The sequence below is a fragment of the Salmo salar genome, chromosome ssa16 (assembly GCF_905237065.1).
Source record: "Salmo salar chromosome ssa16, Ssal_v3.1, whole genome shotgun sequence".
In the NCBI taxonomy this organism is placed as follows: domain Eukaryota; kingdom Metazoa; phylum Chordata; class Actinopteri; order Salmoniformes; family Salmonidae; genus Salmo; species Salmo salar.
In genome coordinates, this window is record NC_059457.1 from 4548751 (window position 1) to 4565745 (window position 16995).

Sequence of the window (16995 nt, forward strand, 5' to 3'; positions counted from 1 at the left end):
GGCAGAATAAATGGGAGTTTGTTCTTTTTTTTTATATTGTAAAGATCTCTTTTTGGGATCTTGGAAAGCTTGAAAGATATCTCTTTTGGGTAATTTGTGGACTTAACCAAACCTTTTTGTGGATAACTTGTTTTGGGAATCTACTCCATGTGAGTATTTTTGTATTGTGTGTATTTGATGTGTATTTGGAAGTACCAGAAAAGCCTCTCTATGTGCTTCGATGGATTCTTTACTTGCATGATATTTTTGCTGTTGATATTTCAGTATTTTTCTTGGTATTTCAGTATTACCAGGTGGTCTTGTTCAGTAGATACAAATGATGTCAGGCAAAGGAATCAAAGGGGGCTCAGAAAGTAGTCGAGTTTGTCAGCAACTGTATCTATGCTGCCAAGTAAAACCACTAGATAAGTAGCAGTAAGCTAAGCTGCAAACCTCTGAGGACCTACTGTACCACCTACAGTACCTCATTAAACCTTGTTCTTCAATGTGTGTATCTTCAATGTATTGGATCTCAACGAAATAGGCATTGCATCTTCCATTTCAATGTTTTTAAAGTTGTTTTCAATGTAAGTTTGCAGGTGGTCATTTTCAACTAAATCATTCTTAATAAACCATGCTATGTACATAGTTCCTGGCGAATGGTGATACAATGAATGACAGAACGTTGTATGTTGGGTGTTCCAGAGTTACTGTTCCAGAATGCTGTGTTCCAGAGGCATGTTCCAGCAGTTGAGTCTAGTTGTGTTCCTGCTGTGCTCCCCAGTGCCTCTCTACGGAAGACCCATCGATGCTCTCACTAACAGAATGTAAGTCTATGTTGAATAGCCAAGACACACACACAAAAAAAAATGGTTTTATGCACCAACTAAGAAACCATTTGGTATAGCATCATGGTTTTCCATTGTTGAATGTTGAATAGCACCGGAAAAGGCTGGTAATAATGGCATTATATCAATCAATGGTAACATGTAAACCATGATCACTTGAATCACATCTAAGGTTGATGTACTATAGTACATTTACAGTATACAGTACACAGTTTACTCAATCTGCTGTTTGATGATTTGAGAAAAGAGGTCTAGATATTCGGAAAAGTATACTGTGGTATCGATGTAGAAATAGATGTCAATGGTATAAATAATGATAACCTAAAATCAAAAGTAACTACAGATAAAGCTACATACTACAGTACTAAGTTTTGTAGTTCTGTTACATTTAGTTTTATGCTGAAATTATATAGAATAAACCAAGCAAAAATGGGTCAATTGTACATATTTTTGACCAGCATGGATTGTGTTTTCTCATGTAAAACATTGTTAGCCTTTAATAAAGATCATAGATTTGCATCACGCCTACAAAACATCTGTCAAACTCAGCCCTGTGCATGGCAAGGTTTTGATTGACTTTTGTGGCCCAGGTGACATGCTTTGTGGTTGAATATGTGGCTTGTTAGCTTATGTTTCTCTTGTACATTTTGTGGTGGTCAGATGGCTTCACACAGCATTCATACAGTAACATGGATAGCCTTGAGCTCTCCCGGGCACTACGTGTCTTTGTTTATGCTGCCACCTACTGAGATCTACTGGAACATGACCTTGGCTGTCATTCAACTATCAACACCTCACAAGTAGGTTTAGTCAGTCACTATACTGTCGGTTTATACTGTAATAGACTATACTGTAGGTGCCACAAAATAATAGCTATAAGAGAAAGTGATAGGTTGTTTGGAGATAGATCAGGAGAGGATAGTGGGAAAGGTGGACTACTCTCTTAAAGAGTAGTTAAAGGTTGTTATTTGTTTTAATGAAAAGAGCCTGTGTTACCGCTTGGCCACAGGCTCTGCACCACTATGGAGCTTCTGATGTGGTGTGGCACAAAGATACTCTTTTTTTTACCATCTACTCTTTCAAAGAGAGTGAGTCCAGTTTAAACACTCATAGACAATCTCCTTCTCCTCTCCCCCTTCAGGAGGAGGTCAGTGAGTCACGCCCAGTTGATGCACGACAAGGGCCGGTCTCTGGAGGAGTTCAAGAGACGCCTCTGGCTCCAGGGGCTGCTAGATAAAGTCCACACAGCCGACAGCGAGCGAGTCCCGCCTCCCCAGAGTAGGAACAACGCCAACGGGGGCCACATCACCTTCAGCGGGAGCGCCCTACGCCCCCCCAAACCCCCCGGAGGGACCAAGAACCTCCCTCTGAGTTTCCAGCAGGGAGGGGAGGTGGGCAACCTCCCCCAGGAGACCAACAAGTCTGTGGCCTACAAGGACCAGCCGCTGAAGGTGTCCACCAAGAGGAAAAAGAAGGTGAAGGGAGAGAGAGGGAGACGGAGGGAGAGCGAGAAGAGGAGGCGGCGTGCTCGCGACACAACCATCGTCATGACATGGGAGACACATAGGGAGTCAAGGAGGACGCTAGATATTGGGTGAGACAGACAGACAGACCACATCATGTAGCCTTTGGGTGGTGCTGAACTAATAACTCTGACAGACAGAGAAGTTCCAGCACGACTGATTGAGATCTCAAAGACTCAACCAAATAACTGAAACAGTCTCCCCATACCATAGTGGACGTTGTTCTTTGCCTTTCTTGTTTTAATCAGCTGCTTTTTCTATTTTTTTGCCTTGATATAAAGTACTTGTATATCCAGAGATCAGAGGTGTTTTCATACTTTATAATAACACATATTACTTTTGTATTCATATTTATTAGGTGAATAATATGCAGATATTGAGATATGACAAACTATGCTTTACTCCTTCTCCTTTATAATTAGTAAGAAAACGATGTACGACAGGTGCCTTTCAGGGGCTGATCACACACTCATCCAACCAGATGCCCATATGTAAAGTAGGGCATAGGCTACGCTGTAAACGTTACGCATAAAATATTTGTCAACTATACCTACTTAAATTCACAAAATGAGGGAGGATTATTCTTTTTAATGCTTGGTGGCTCTTGTGAATATTTTTTTTGATCTGTAGTTAGCATCCATAACAAATATTTCTACCATAATTTATTTAATTTGAACTGTGTATTTATTTTGTGAATGTATTACGGTGCTGCTGACTTTCGGTAATTGTATAATAACAATATAATGCACTTTAGATATAATGATGATATCCTTATGTTTTTGTTAAGTTACATAAGTGTTCTCCTTTGTGGTTGATTTTTGTTGAGAAAAATGTTCCTTCCTTCCTGTTGATAAATGCTTCATTTGTATTTGTATTTATTTTGTTTTCTTCCATTTATAGTATTGCACATTATCATCTCATTTACTTGTGTGTTATTGGATTGTTCCATCAAAACTCCCTCTCTCCAGTTTTAGAAACTATTTTTGATCAAAGAAGACAGAGTTTAAACTGTTGGTATAATCACAGATTTATTTCAAGTTTAAGCACTTGCACTGAGAGCACCATAATTTCAACAACAACAAAAAAATCGAACCATTAAAGCTTCATGAATACATTGTGTTCTCTCTACAGAAGATGAAGTCCAATCAAATACTGTACCATACCATTTTCTTATATAAATTCAATTATTGCGCCAATGAGTTACATAGAGTTACTGTAGCCTATCACCAATGAGAAAGTCATCAATATAGCCGATTTGTTGACTATTCAGCATGAACAAAGGACCTTATAAGGTTGTTAACGTCACACTAGAGAACCATGTGGTGTGTTTTAACAGTCTCTGACTGAATCGACATGTCCCAAATGGCAGCCTATTCCCTATATAGTGCACTACCTTTGACCAGAGCGAGCCCATCAAAATTAGTGCACTATGTAGGGAATAGGGTGCCATTTGGGTCACACACTCTATGGACCTGCTGGGAGGGGAGAGAGTAAATGCACCAGGCAGCAGCGTTAGTACCGTAGCTACATCCTGTCCTAAGAGCCGGTACTGAGGCCATTAGCCAGAGCCAGAGTCATAAACACAGTGGAATGGCCTGATAAAGAGCCCATCAGAAGACTGGCGCTCCACACTACTGTACTGAAGAAATCAATGGAACAATGGAAAAGGCATTAATAACTCACTGAGAGGGAGAGAGAGAGAGAGAGAAGGGAGGGAGAGGGCAGGAGACAATCAACGGAAAACAATACACGGAAAGGAACGGAAAGTGGAACGTATTCTTTTGAGGGTAGGGTCTGTTTGCATGGAGGTTAAATATGCTGAACATAACACATGCTGTATGGAAACCCCCACAGAACACACACCAATAAAATATGGATTATCTTTCTCTAATGTCTACGTTTTACTCATATGAAAGGTCAGAAAAGGTCTGTGACAGGTTGTTCACTTCTTGTAGTAAACCCACGCACTTACCTTCAGAAGCTACTGCATGAAATGTACATAATAATAACCATTGGAATTGCCAAAAACACATTCTCTGGAAAACTATAAGATACAACAACACAACACAGACAACATGAATGAACATAGCCATACACCTCAGTCCTTCAAAAACTGTAACTGTGCTAAATTCAGAGTCAGATGTGAGTACTCTCCCTTTAAACTCATCCAACCAGAATCAATTTGACCTGAGTGAGTGATGTTTGCCACTCTCCATAGTCAGCAAACAAAAATTAAGAGTCATAGACTTCACATGCAAGACACTTTTAACAGTTTTCATTATGGGGATACTCTAAAATTCAAAGAATGGCTAACGGATTTACCCATGACGGAGAATACTGCTGTTTATCTTGGTACACATGAGGATACTTCACTCAATAACCCAAGAGTATGGTAAGTAACACACAGGGCTAAACAGGGTCATCCAAATAATTATTTCAGGTACAGAGAAAGTCAGTTGTAGTCCAGTAGTAGGTCAACTTTTTAAATACAATAATAAAGCTATAATAATAATTGTGTTAGCTATTTGTGGTTATAAAATCTAGATCAAGCTTGATGTATATGTATGTAATGTAAATGTATATAAAACTCAGTGGCGGTAATGCCGTTTAAGAATAGGACAATTTTTGTTTTTTGGGGGGGGAGTATGGCCTTATTTCTATAACTGTCAATCATATTAAATTCACCCAGCTCAATGTAACATCAACCTAGCCTACAAATGAAAGTTTATAATGCACAGGCCGAAGACAAATTGAAGTAATCAACGTGATTCAATACCACCTTGCTCACTCTTGGCTGCATCTAGCTGATCTGGGGTTTAATCATTTGTCCAAAAAGAAAAACAAGAGTTTCTATTGGACAAATTCAGGTAAGACACTCCCCATTTCATTCTGTTTGCTTCCGTTGAAGAAACGTTTTGCAACTGAATCGGCTAAATGAATACACCCCTGACCACCCGCACACACAGTTCACTTTCATAAACAGCATCATCACTTTGCTCGTTGTATAATTCCTTTCTCGCATCTACGCGCTGTCCTCCTCTCACCTTTTCCCTTCGCTTGTAGGCTTCAGAGCAAAACACAACGGTGACCAGGCGCAAAAAACCTCCAAGCCAAACCTTCATATCATAACCGCTAACCACTACACAGCCTACTTCGTTGTCACCGTATTAACGTTATAGTCAACAAACTAGAACTAACGAGTTAGTAAACCCACAATCCAATCCATGTGTACAATCACGGAGTACAGTGTACAGCAAGCAGTTTAACAGTTGGAAGAGTTACAGTGTTGGATAGCCTTAGCCAGCTAGCTAGCTAGCTAACATAAATAGCATTCCTCTCTGAGTCAGGTTGTTGAGTAGGCTAAATTAGCTGCATTAGCTAAGTGAAAGGTAAACTAAGAAAATAGTTAGCTCTTTCTCTCTCTCTCTGCTGGTTCTCCTTAATTTTTCAATAAATTAATTTGTTCAAAATGGTTCAACTATTGTCTTTCTCACTCTTTGAGTCAGCTACTCACCACACATCATGCACTGCAGTGCTAGCTAACTGTAGCTTATGCTTTCAGTACACGATTCAGTCTCTGATTCTTTCATTGGATGTGCTCAGTTCATATTGCAAGAGTTTTGAGGACGTTCTCCGGAGGTCACCATTACTGTGTAAGTCTATGGAAGGGGTGAAAACCATGAGCCTCCTAGGTTTTGTATTGAAGTCAATGTACCCAGAGGAGGATGGAAGATAGCTGTCCTCCGGCTACACCATGGTGCTACCCTAGAGGGTGTTGTTGAGGCTACTGTAGACCTTCATTGCAAAACAGTGTTTTAAAAAGTTATTTGGTGACATTTGAATATATTTTATGTTTCACTATTTGTATTTTTATGAAATTCCCTGAGTAGGACGGTCCTCCCCTTCCTCCCGTAAAGAGCCTCCACTGATAAAAAGTGGATTGGCAAATTTGATATAAATTAAACTATATTGAAACGTTTCCAATAACTGAGATTATCTAACCGTTTTGAGATTGAGAATATATCTAAATCTTTGCTCACACAACAGGCTGTCCCCAACATGTTCTCCCTGATCTTTGCCTGTACCTGCGGGGTGATCCTGGGCATCGGTTTCTGTGCCAACCTACTGGTGTTCTCTCTGTTCGCCAAGTACAACACCCTGAGGAAGAACTGTCTGGACATCCTGCTGCTCAGCATGGCTCTGGCAGACTTCCTCACCCTGCTGCTCATCCCTTTCACTCTGCACTCTGCCGTCAGGTAGGTTAGAGGTTAGAGATCAGAGATCCTGGCTCTGGCAGACTTCCTCACCCTGCTGCTCATCCCCTTCACCTTGCACTCTGCTGTCAGGTAGGTTGGAGGTTAAAGCATGGCCCTGGCAGACTTCCTCACCCTGCTGCTGATACCATTCACCTTGCACTCCGTTGTCAGTTAGCAAACCTCTTCTCGGGGACCCCTATTTGTGCCATGTATTTAATCTATTAAAGACTTAGCACACTTGATTCACCTTGTAGTCTAATTATCACGCCCTTGACTAGTTGAATCAGTTGTGCTAGTTTACTCAACTGTCAGGTAGCCTAGCCAATAGCCATAGAGGTTAGAGGGGCCACTGGACCTGCAGTGTTGCCAGCAGATCAAAACCCAGGTTTGACTAACAGAAGAATCTTGTGGGATATGAGCACTGTGTTTGTCTCTGAGGATTTGGTATAAAAGCAGAAGCAGGATTACCATCTCTCTGTGACAATCTTATAATCTTTCATCATCTCCTATCTCCTTCTTCAGCTACTCGTGGCCGCTGGGGGACACCTCCTGCAAGGTGTACCAGTTCTTTCTGGCCTTCTCCCTGGCAGCCAGCACCTACAGCCTGTGTGCCGTGTCCATGACACGCGCCATGATCATAACCAACCCCTACCGCCCTCCTACCATGGACCTGGTGGTCCTGATGTTCGTCTTGGTCTGGGCATCAGCCTTCTTCATCAGTCTGCCTCTGAGGATCTTCGCCACCAAGGAGAGCCTGGGCCCCGGCTTGGGTAATTTTACATTCTGCCTGCCCACCATACAGGAACACCACTATCAGGTAACAATGGCTTGGTCTGAAATTGTACTCTGTTTGCTATATAGTGCACATCTTTTGACCTGGTGTACTAGAGGGAATAGGGTGCCATTTGAGATGCACACCATGTGTAACAAAAGGTATTATGTTTAGTTAAAATAATGTCACTGGAAGTAACCAGGTCTGTACATTTTTTTTTACTGTTACTTTCATTTGCTAAAAGAAAATGATGTCCAATTAATGTGAGAAAACACAACATTTTTAATCCATTCATCCATCCATTCCTCCACCAGGTGGTCCTCAGCCAGTTCATGCTCTACTACTTCGTCCCTATGCTGGTGATCGCCTTCAACTACGTCCGGTTGGCCTGCTTCCTCCACAAGAGCCCAGTCATGTCTGTGGCCAGTGCCCGCAACACACGCCGAGCCTCCTTTATGGTGTTCCTGGCGGCCGGGACCTTCTCCATCTGCTGGCTTCCCGGGTATGATGATGATGATGAAGAGGATGAGGAAGATGATGATGACTTTATTGTATACGTTAGGACATTCTAACACTTCTTCTAGTTTATACCGCTTCTCCTGACTCGTTTTCATTATTAGGTACATCCTGGAGCTGTGTGTGTACCTTGGGCTCTACCGCCACGGCCAGTCCTGGGAGATGTTCTACTTCATCTGCACCGTGCTCCAGTACCTCCATCCCTGTGTTAACCCCGTGCTCTATGTGCTGCTGTCCAAGAGGTACCGCCACCGCAGGAGTGCCTGGTTGTTTAACTGCAACAGGAATAGGGTGCAGCCGCAGGTTGTCAGCATCACTACAGAGACTATGTAGACACACTGGTCACGAGGGGAGCTGGCTTTGCTTTGACATGGTGGAAAGCCTAATCCAGGACGAAATATTGTGTGCGTATTATTGCATGATGTTGATACAGTCTGAATATGAATACAGCACATTACATTGCAGTGCAGTACATTAGCTCACATTCATCGGTGAGGTTCCTGATGCAGTCTTTTTGTGTTGGTGTTTTACCGATCTGTTTATTTTAGTTTGTACAGTTACTTTCCGCTTCTTCTTTTTGTGTTTCATTCTTGCCGGAACAGATTGACATGTACTGTATTCAGGATAAAAAAGGAGTAAAATGTTATTGTTTTAATGTTAAAATTGTTGTATTGTCTGTTGTCTAATATTCTGTACTTTGTCATTTAGGACATAAAAAAATGGAATTGAAATTCCATTGTGTTCAAACAATCAGGGATTTTTTTTTACATTAATTCGATTAATGAATTAAAACTTTTTCCCAAAAAAACATTTAAATTCATTTTATGATTGATTTTCAGATGTTTTTTAATGCTGAAATTACTTTTAGAACACAACGAGATCTGGGACCAGACTATTGAATTCCCCAGCTAGTGGAACAGTGTAATTACATTGTTAAATTCCTGCATAAAAATGGGTATTATGCCACCTCCTGGTAGATTAGTGTGTTTACATGGTCTAACACACTGTGATAAAGGTATGGGATTCTGGGTCATCCATAGCAGATTTATGGGGAATTGCTCGGCGTGAGTTGAAAATTGAATGGTCCCGGGATAGAAATGTAAAAAGTTGACATTAAATCATAAAATCCACATTTTACATCGTACATTAGTCATTTATGTTATAAGTAACTACTGTTGTTGGTTTGGCGTCAAATAAACCACTCTTTATATGTTATTTGCCGAATGTCAGTTTTCCATGTGGATTTTATGCTAGCTAAAGTTCCCTCTGAAGTTGGTAGCTAACTCAAAAATGCATGATCTTTAGGAGTGCTATTTATACCCCGTCGACTAATGATCACCCAACATTACTGTGTGTGTCCCATCATTGCAGGTAATTTATGACGTTTAAAGAATGTTTTATAAAGCACCAGCCAGCGTATTAGCCTGGTTTTGTTAGTTTAGGAAAATATGTGGAACATTCTAGGTGTATTATATTTCTTCGCCACGAGAGTGTGACATTGAGTAATTTCTGGATAATTTGATATATTTTGAATACTAAAATAGATGATAGTTTATTCTGATGTTATAAATATCAGATTACACATGGAAACAATGTATTTATTTGTATTAAATTAGGAATGATTAGAAATTGTTAAATCCACTATACATTCACAATGACTTTGATAGACATTGATAGTTTATTTTGTTAGTATGTCAGACAGCAGATTTATGGAGAATTGCTTTGGGAGTGCTATTTATATCCTATCGAGTAATGATTGCAGCTTTGGAAATAAATGAACTATCCATCCATTGCGCCTTCCTGTGTTGACTCACTGACTTCAAATCAAATTTCAAATCAAATGTATTTATATAGCCCTTCGTACATCAGCTGATATCTCAGTGTTGTACAGAAACCCAGCCTAAAACCCCAAACAGCAAGCAATGCATGTGAAAGAAGCACGGTGGCTAGGAAAAACTCCCTAGGAAAAACTCCCTAGAAAGGCCAAAAACCTAGGAATAAACCTAGAGAGGAACCAGGCTATGAGGGGTGGCCAGTCCTCTTCTGGCTGTGCAGGGTGGATATTATAACAGAACATGGTCAAGATGTTAAAATGTTCATAAATGACAAGCATGGTCAAATAATAATAATCATAGTAGTTGTCGAGGGTGCAACAAGCACGTCCGGTGAACAGGTCAGGGTTCCATAGCCGCAGGCAGAACAGTTGAAACTGGAGCAGCAGCACGGCCAGGTGGACTGGGGACAGAAAGGAGTCATCATACCAGGTAGTCCTGAGGCATGGTCCTAGGGCTCAGGTCCTCCGAGAGAAAGACAGAAAGAGAGAAAGAGAGAATTAGAGAGAGCATATTTAAATTCACACACCGGATAAGACAAGAGAAATACTCCAGATGTAACAGACTGACCCTAGCCCCCCGACACATAAACTACTGCAGCATAAATACTGGAGGCTGAGACAGGAGGGATCAGAAGACACTGTGGCCCCATCCGATGATACCCCGGACAGGGCCAAACAGGCAGGATATAACCCCACCCACTTTGCCAAAGCACAGCCCCCACACCACTAGAGGGATGTCTCCAACCACCAACTTACCGTCCTAAGACAAGGCCGAGTATAGCCCACAAAGATCTCCGCCATGGCACAACCCAAGGGGGGGCGCCAACCCAGACAGGAAGACCACGTCAGTGACTCAACCCACTCAAGTGACGCACCCCTCCCATGGACGGCATGGAAGAACACCAGTAAGCCAGTGACTCAGCCCCTGTAAAAGGGTTAGAGGCAGAGAATCCCAGTGGAAAGAGGGGAACCGGCAAGGCAGAGACAGCAAGGGCGGTTCGTTGCTCCAGCCTTTCCGTTCACCTTCACACTCCTGGGCCAGACTATACTTAATCATAGGACCTACTGAAGAGATAAGTCTTCAGTAGAGACTTAAAGGTTGAGACTGAGTCTGCGTCTCTCACATTGGTAGGCAGACCATTCCATAAAAATGGAGCTCTATAGGAGAAAGCCCTACCTCCAGCCGTTTGCTTAGAAATTCTAGGGACAATTAGGAGGCCTGCGTCTTGTGACCGTAGCGTACGTGTAGGTATGTACGGCAGGACCAAATCGGAAAGATAGGTAGGAGCAAGCCCATGTAATGCTTTGTAGGTTAGCAGTAAAACCTTGAAATCAGCCCTTGCCTTAACAGGAAGCCAGTGTAGGGAGGCTAGCACTGGAGTAATATGATCAAATTTTTTGGTTCTAGTCAGGATTCTAGCAGCCGTATTTAGCACTAACTGAAGTTTGTTTAGTGCTTTATCCGGGTAGCCGGAAAGTAGAGCATTGCAGTAGTCCAGCCTAGAAGTAACAAAAGCATGGATTAATTTTTCTGCGTCATTTTTGGACAGAAAGTTTCTGATTTTTGCAATGTTACGTAGATGGGAAAAAGCTGTCCTTGAAACAGTCTTGATATGTTCTTCAAAAGAGAGATCGGGGTTCAGAGTAACGCCGAGGTCCTTCACAGTTTTATTTGAGACGACTGTACAACCATCCAGATTAATTGTCAGACTTGAGGGATGGGACCAGGAAGGTCACATTAGCATATAACATTCTGAGAACCATTTGTTTCTTAGAGCTTGGTGAGAGTGTGGTTGACCTATGGTTATTTTGCAAACAACCTTCCCACAACTTTCTGGGAATGGTACAAAACAGTTGCTTGGCTTTGGAACATTCTCAGAAAATTTTAAAAAACTATATTTTGTTGGTATTTCATTACTTTAACAAAACGTTTCCTTATAGTTCACACAAGGTTACATTTCATTCTAGGAATGTTCTCCAACTGGTTTGACATTGGGAATGCTCTGAAATTGTTCCAAGAACATTAAGATACAACAATCTTATGTAGGAATTTCAGTACTTGAGCATAACATTTCCAAAAGGTTTATTCATGGTACTCTTTAAAGTCACATTCTCAAATTGTTCCGAGGACGTTAAAACTTTCCATAAAAACCAAAAGAGAACGTTTTAAGAATGTTATTTAAAATGTATACATTGCATTCTCAGCATCAACAAAGCTCTCTCTATTAGGGATGCACGATATATCGGTGAACATATCGGAATCGGCTGATATTAGCTAAAAATGCCAACATCGGTATCGGCGCGATATCTAGTTTAACGCCAATGTTAAAAACCGATGTCAAAGCTGCCGTGCATACCTATAAGACGCCACGTAAAATGTTGCGCTACACGTGCAACACAGCATCCCTAACCTAGCCCACAATGTCTGCTGTGTGGATCAAGCAGTCAACAAGTTGAGCAGTCATTTGAAAGAGTAAGAACATTTCAGTGAGACAACTCAAAAGGGAAATCCAATAAAGCAAAGAAACGGAATTCATTGCCCCTGAAAATCAACTGTTCTGTTGGCTTTCGCTGACTGGTCGAGCACTGGTACACACTACCAAGTGCGCTATTTTTCAGATGTTGCCCTACCGGAGTTACACGGTAAGTGTCACTGCTATTAGCTTTATGACATAGATACTATGGAATGCCGTTTGGGTCTTTGCGTGTCAAAAAAGATACAGTAGCACTGTCAAAGAGCTGTACAAAAAAAGTCTGCAAACACCGGCCACGAACGATGTGTTTACAATACTGCGTTGGTAATAAAGCATCATTTGTTCGACCGCAACTTCTGGGGTAGCTAGCTTTAGCTTGGTACCTAGCTAGCACCAATACAACCAGCCTGAAAACAATGACCAGTAGAACCTGCAGTCATTTTCATTATTCTTAACAATGATTTAGGAATCCTTGTAAGTATTAGCTAGGTTGCCACTTGTTGTTTGCCTATTGAAATTGAACTTGAGTTCATGAAAATAAATAGCTAGCCAGCTACTTAACCCTGTTGCCCAAAGCTAATGTTATAAGCAGCCAGCTAGCTTCATCTGGCTAGTGAAGCTCGACCGGACCGAGTTATGTGTTGTGAAGTTGGCCCCAATAAGGATTAGGCACAATAGTGGAATTTGCAGTTTGCCTTCAAAATAAAAGTATATCATGTACTGTGATGCAAATGAATACAAATAGAAGAATTATGCCATACTTTTATTTTGAAGGCTAACTGCATAGTCCACTATTGTGGCTAATCCTTATTATGGTTAGCTTCACATAGATGGGTCCGACCACCACAGATGGGCCCCCCCTTGGGTTGTGCCGTGGCGGAGATCTTTGTGGGCTATACTCGGCCTTGTCTCAGGATGGTAAGTTGGTGGTTGAAGATATCCCTCTAATGGTGTGGAGGCTGTGCTTTGGCAAAGTGGGTGGGATTATATCCTTCCTGTTTGGCCCTGTCCGGGGGTATCGTCGGATGGTGCCACAGTGTCTCCTGACCCCTCCTGTCTCAGCCTCCAGTATTTATGCTGCAGTAGTTTATGTGTCGGGGGGCTAGGGTCAGTCTGTTATATCTGGAGTATTTCTCCTGTCTTATCCGGTGTCCTGTGTGAATTTAAATATGCTCTCTCTAATTCTCTCTTTCTCTCTTTCTGTCTTTCTCTCGGAGGACCTGAGCCCTAGGACCATGCCTCAGGACTACCTGGTATGATGACTCCTTTCTGTCCCCAGTCCACCTGGCCGTGCTGCTGCTCCAGTTTCAACTGTTCTGCCTGCGGCTATGGAACCCTGACCTGTTCACCGGATGTGCTACCTGTCCCAGACCTGCTGTTTTCAACTCTCTAGAGACAGCAGGAGCGGTAGAGATACTCTCAATGATCGGCTATGAAAAGCCAACTGACATTTACTCTTGAGGTGCTGACTTGTTACACCCTCGACAACTGTGAATATTATTATTTGACCATGCTGGTCATTTATGAACATTTGAACATCTTAGCTAGAGGTCGACCGATTATGATTTTTCAACGCCGATACCGATACCGATTATTGGAGGACCAAAAACCGATACCGATTAATCGGACGATTATTATTATGATTTTTTTTATATGTGTATATATATACACACACACACAGCTCTGAAGTGACAACGATACTGAAGAGTCTGCTTAGGAGACAAATACTCTCAACTGTTTGAATAATAAAAATAGAGTTTAATTTACCTGTGATGAATGCTGAAAACAAAAACTGTAATTTCTATATGCAGGAAATCCTATTTTAATAATGGGCATGGTAAGAATTGACTACCAAAGTGCGAGTCATAATTCCCATGACACCTAGCAAAATCTGAAAAGCGTTTTTTTACTCCATAGGATATTTTTAGATTAACTTAAAATAAGGTCTGTGTTTGGTTTAGGCTTACACCACCCTGCCAATTTTATAACTGTGTAGATATCCATAGGATATAACTCTGATAAATATAAGCTAAGATAATTTTTTTTGTAGAGTGGATTTATGAAAATATGTTGACAAACGTTACCTAGTGAGATTTACACGGGTATCAAAACGCTGAGGCGGTTTAAGCACAAACACAGACCATATTTGAAGTAGATCAAGACATTCTCTATGGAAGACATGAACGGTAAAATAATGAAGGAACCCCTTTCAAGTTCAGCCGCAAGTTATTACAGGAATTATGACGCGTCGACTATTTCTCTCTAAACCCTATACCTTTGACTATTACGAGCCTGCTGCTGCCTACCACCGCTCAGTGAGACTGCTCTATCAAATATCAAATCATAGACTTAACTATAATATAATAAACCTTAGGTCATTAATATGGTCAAATCCAGAAACTATCATCTCGAAAACATTATTCTTTCAGTGACATACGGAACCGTTCCGTATTTTATCTAACGGGTGGCATCCATAAGTCTAAATATTCCTGTTACATCGCACAACCTACAATGTTATTTCATAGTTCCGTAAAATTCTGGCAAATTAGTTCGCAACGAGCCAGATTCTGTATACCCTGATTCTGCGTGCAACGAACGCAAGAGAACTGACACAATTTCACCTGGTTAATATTGCCTACTAACCTGGATTTCTTTTAGCTAAATATGCAGGTGTCACGTCCTGACCAGTATAAGGGTTAATTGTTATTGTAGTTTGGTCAGGACGTGGCAGAGGGTATTTGTTTTATGTGGTTTGGGGTGGTGGTTGTTGTAGAAGGGCATTTGATTTATGTATTCCGGGGTTTTTGGGCACTGTGTCATATTCATGTATTTCTATGTTTAGTCTAGTGTATCTGTTTCTATGTTTAGTTAATTGGGGTTGGGACTCTCAATTGAAGGCAGGTGTTGTCTCTTTGCCTTTGATTGAGAGTCCTATATATTAGGGTGTGTTTGGGTTTGTATTTTGTGGGAGATTGTTTCTTGTTTAGCGTGAGTGAGCCTAACAAGACTGGTGTGTTGATCGTGAGTTCGTTGTTTGTTATTTTTGGTGTTAGTTTTTTGAGTTAAATAAAACGTCAAGATGAGCATCCACAATCCTGCTGCATTTTGGTCCTCCTTTCCCGACGACAACCGTGACAGAATCTCCCAACACAAAAGGACCAAGCAGCAGAGGAAGGAGCAACAGGTGGATTGTAAGGAGCAGTGGGAATTTGAGTTGGACCAACGAGAAAGATGGACATGGGAACAGATTATGGCCGGAGAGGGCCCATGGAGAAAATGGGGTAAGGACCGGGAACGTTACCGAGGAACACGACTGGCGTTGAAGCACGAGAGGCACCCCCAAGATTTTTTTTGGGGGGGCACACGGGTAGTTTGGCTGGACCAAGGGTGAGCCATAAGCCAGCTACCCGTGTTTATATGGAGGAACGTATGGAGTGGAGGGCGCCGTGTTTTTCTGAAGTGCGCACAATCTCGCCCATACGCACGCACAGTCCGGTGCGAGTTATTCCAGCCCCTCGCGGATGCCGTGCTAGAGTGGGCATCCAGCCTGGTAGGAGGATGCCTGTGCAGCGCGTCTGGTCGCCGGTACGCCTCCTAGGACCAGGCTACCCTACTCCCGCTCTACGCACGGCAACCATCAGGCCCCTGCACAGCCCAGTTCGCCCTGTACTAGCACCCCGCTCGTACAGGGCTACTAGTTCCATCCAGTCAGGACGGGTTGTGCAGGAGGTAAGATCAAGACCGCCTGTGCGCCTCCATAGCCCTGGGTTTCCAGTTCCTGCCTCTCGTGCGGACCCGGAAGTGCGTCAGCCCAGTCCGACTCGTCCTGTTCCCGCTCCCCGCACTAGCCTGGAGGTGCGTGTTCCCAGTCTGGCACGTCCAGTACCAGCACCACGCACCAGGCTTCAAGTGCGTCAGCCCAGTCCGACTCGTCCTGTTCCCGCTCCCTGCACTAGCCTGGAGGTGCGTGTTCCCAGGCTGATAACCCCAGTACCAGCACCAGGCTTCCAGTGCGTCGGCTCAGTCAGGAGCCGCCAGAGCTGCCCATCAGTAAGGAGCCGCCAGAGCTGCCCGTCAGTCAGGAGCCGCCCGTCAGTCAGGAGCTGCCAGTGCTGCCCGTCTGCCCGGAGCTGCCAGTGCTGCCCATCTGCCCGGAGCTGCCAGTGCTGCCCGTCTGCCCGGAGATGCCAGTGCGGCCCGTCTGCCCGGAGATGCCAGTGCGGCCCGTCTGCCCGGATCAGCCAGAGTGGCCCGTCTTCCCGGATCAGCCAGAGTGGCCCGTCTTCCCGGATCAGCCAGAGTGGCCCGTCTTCCCGGATCAGCCAGAGTGGCCCGTCTTCCCGGATCAGCCAGAGTGGCCCGTCTTCCCGGATCAGCCAGAGTGGCCCGCCTGCCCGGATCAGCCAGAGTGGCCCGTCTGCCCGGATCAGCCAGAGTGGCCCGTCTGCCCGGATCAGCCAGAGTGGCCCGTCTGCCCGGATCAGCCAGAGTGGCCCGTCTGCCCGGTTCAGCCAGAGTGGCCCAGTTCAGCCAGAGTGGCCCGGTTCAGCCAGAGTGGCCCGGTTCAGCCAGAGTGGCCCGGATCAGCCAGAGTGGCCCGTCTGCCCTGATCAGTCAGAGTGGCCCGTCTGCCCAGAGTCTGCCGATGACCCGAAACCAAGGGAGTCTAGCAGCAACCCTGAACTGAGTAAGCCTGACAATTCAGAACTTAAAGTGATTAACTGTCTAATGATTGAGTCTGCCTACAGTGTGGAAAGGAGGAGGTCAGCCTACGATCTGGAACGAGGGGTGTC

At 43.4% G+C, this 16995-nt stretch overlaps 2 protein-coding genes across 2 annotated transcripts; both read left to right on the forward strand.

The window, feature by feature from the left end:
- Positions 1-691: 691 nt before the first annotated feature.
- Positions 692-3744, forward strand: LOC106573149 (parathyroid hormone-related protein). The gene is made up of 2 exons (XM_014147862.2): positions 692-806; positions 1969-3744. The coding sequence occupies exons 1-2, from the start codon at positions 700-702 to the stop codon at positions 2423-2425; spliced, it is 564 nt and encodes a 187-aa protein (XP_014003337.1). The 5' UTR covers positions 692-699; the 3' UTR covers positions 2426-3744.
- Positions 3745-4588: 844 nt separating this feature from the next.
- Positions 4589-9658, forward strand: LOC106573136 (galanin receptor 2a). The gene is made up of 5 exons (XM_014147855.2): positions 4589-4742; positions 6398-6606; positions 7129-7423; positions 7693-7880; positions 7999-9658. Exons 1-5 carry the CDS (start codon positions 4740-4742, stop codon positions 8225-8227), a joined length of 924 nt encoding a protein of 307 aa, XP_014003330.2. The 5' UTR covers positions 4589-4739; the 3' UTR covers positions 8228-9658.
- The last annotated feature ends 7337 nt before the right edge of the window (positions 9659-16995 follow it).

Excerpts from the sequence above, each read along its gene's own strand:
- LOC106573149 (XM_014147862.2), top strand. The coding sequence starts at position 700 with ATGCTGTGTTCCAGAGGCATGTTCCAGCAGTTGAGTCTAGTTGTGTTC. Across the intron at positions 807-1,968 it reads GATGCTCTCACTAACAGAAT|GAGGAGGTCAGTGAGTCACG; the intron begins GTAAGTCTATGT and ends CTCCCCCTTCAG.
- LOC106573136 (XM_014147855.2), top strand. Across the intron at positions 6,607-7,128 it reads ACTCTGCACTCTGCCGTCAG|CTACTCGTGGCCGCTGGGGG; the intron begins GTAGGTTAGAGG and ends CTCCTTCTTCAG. Across the intron at positions 7,424-7,692 it reads TACAGGAACACCACTATCAG|GTGGTCCTCAGCCAGTTCAT; the intron begins GTAACAATGGCT and ends TTCCTCCACCAG.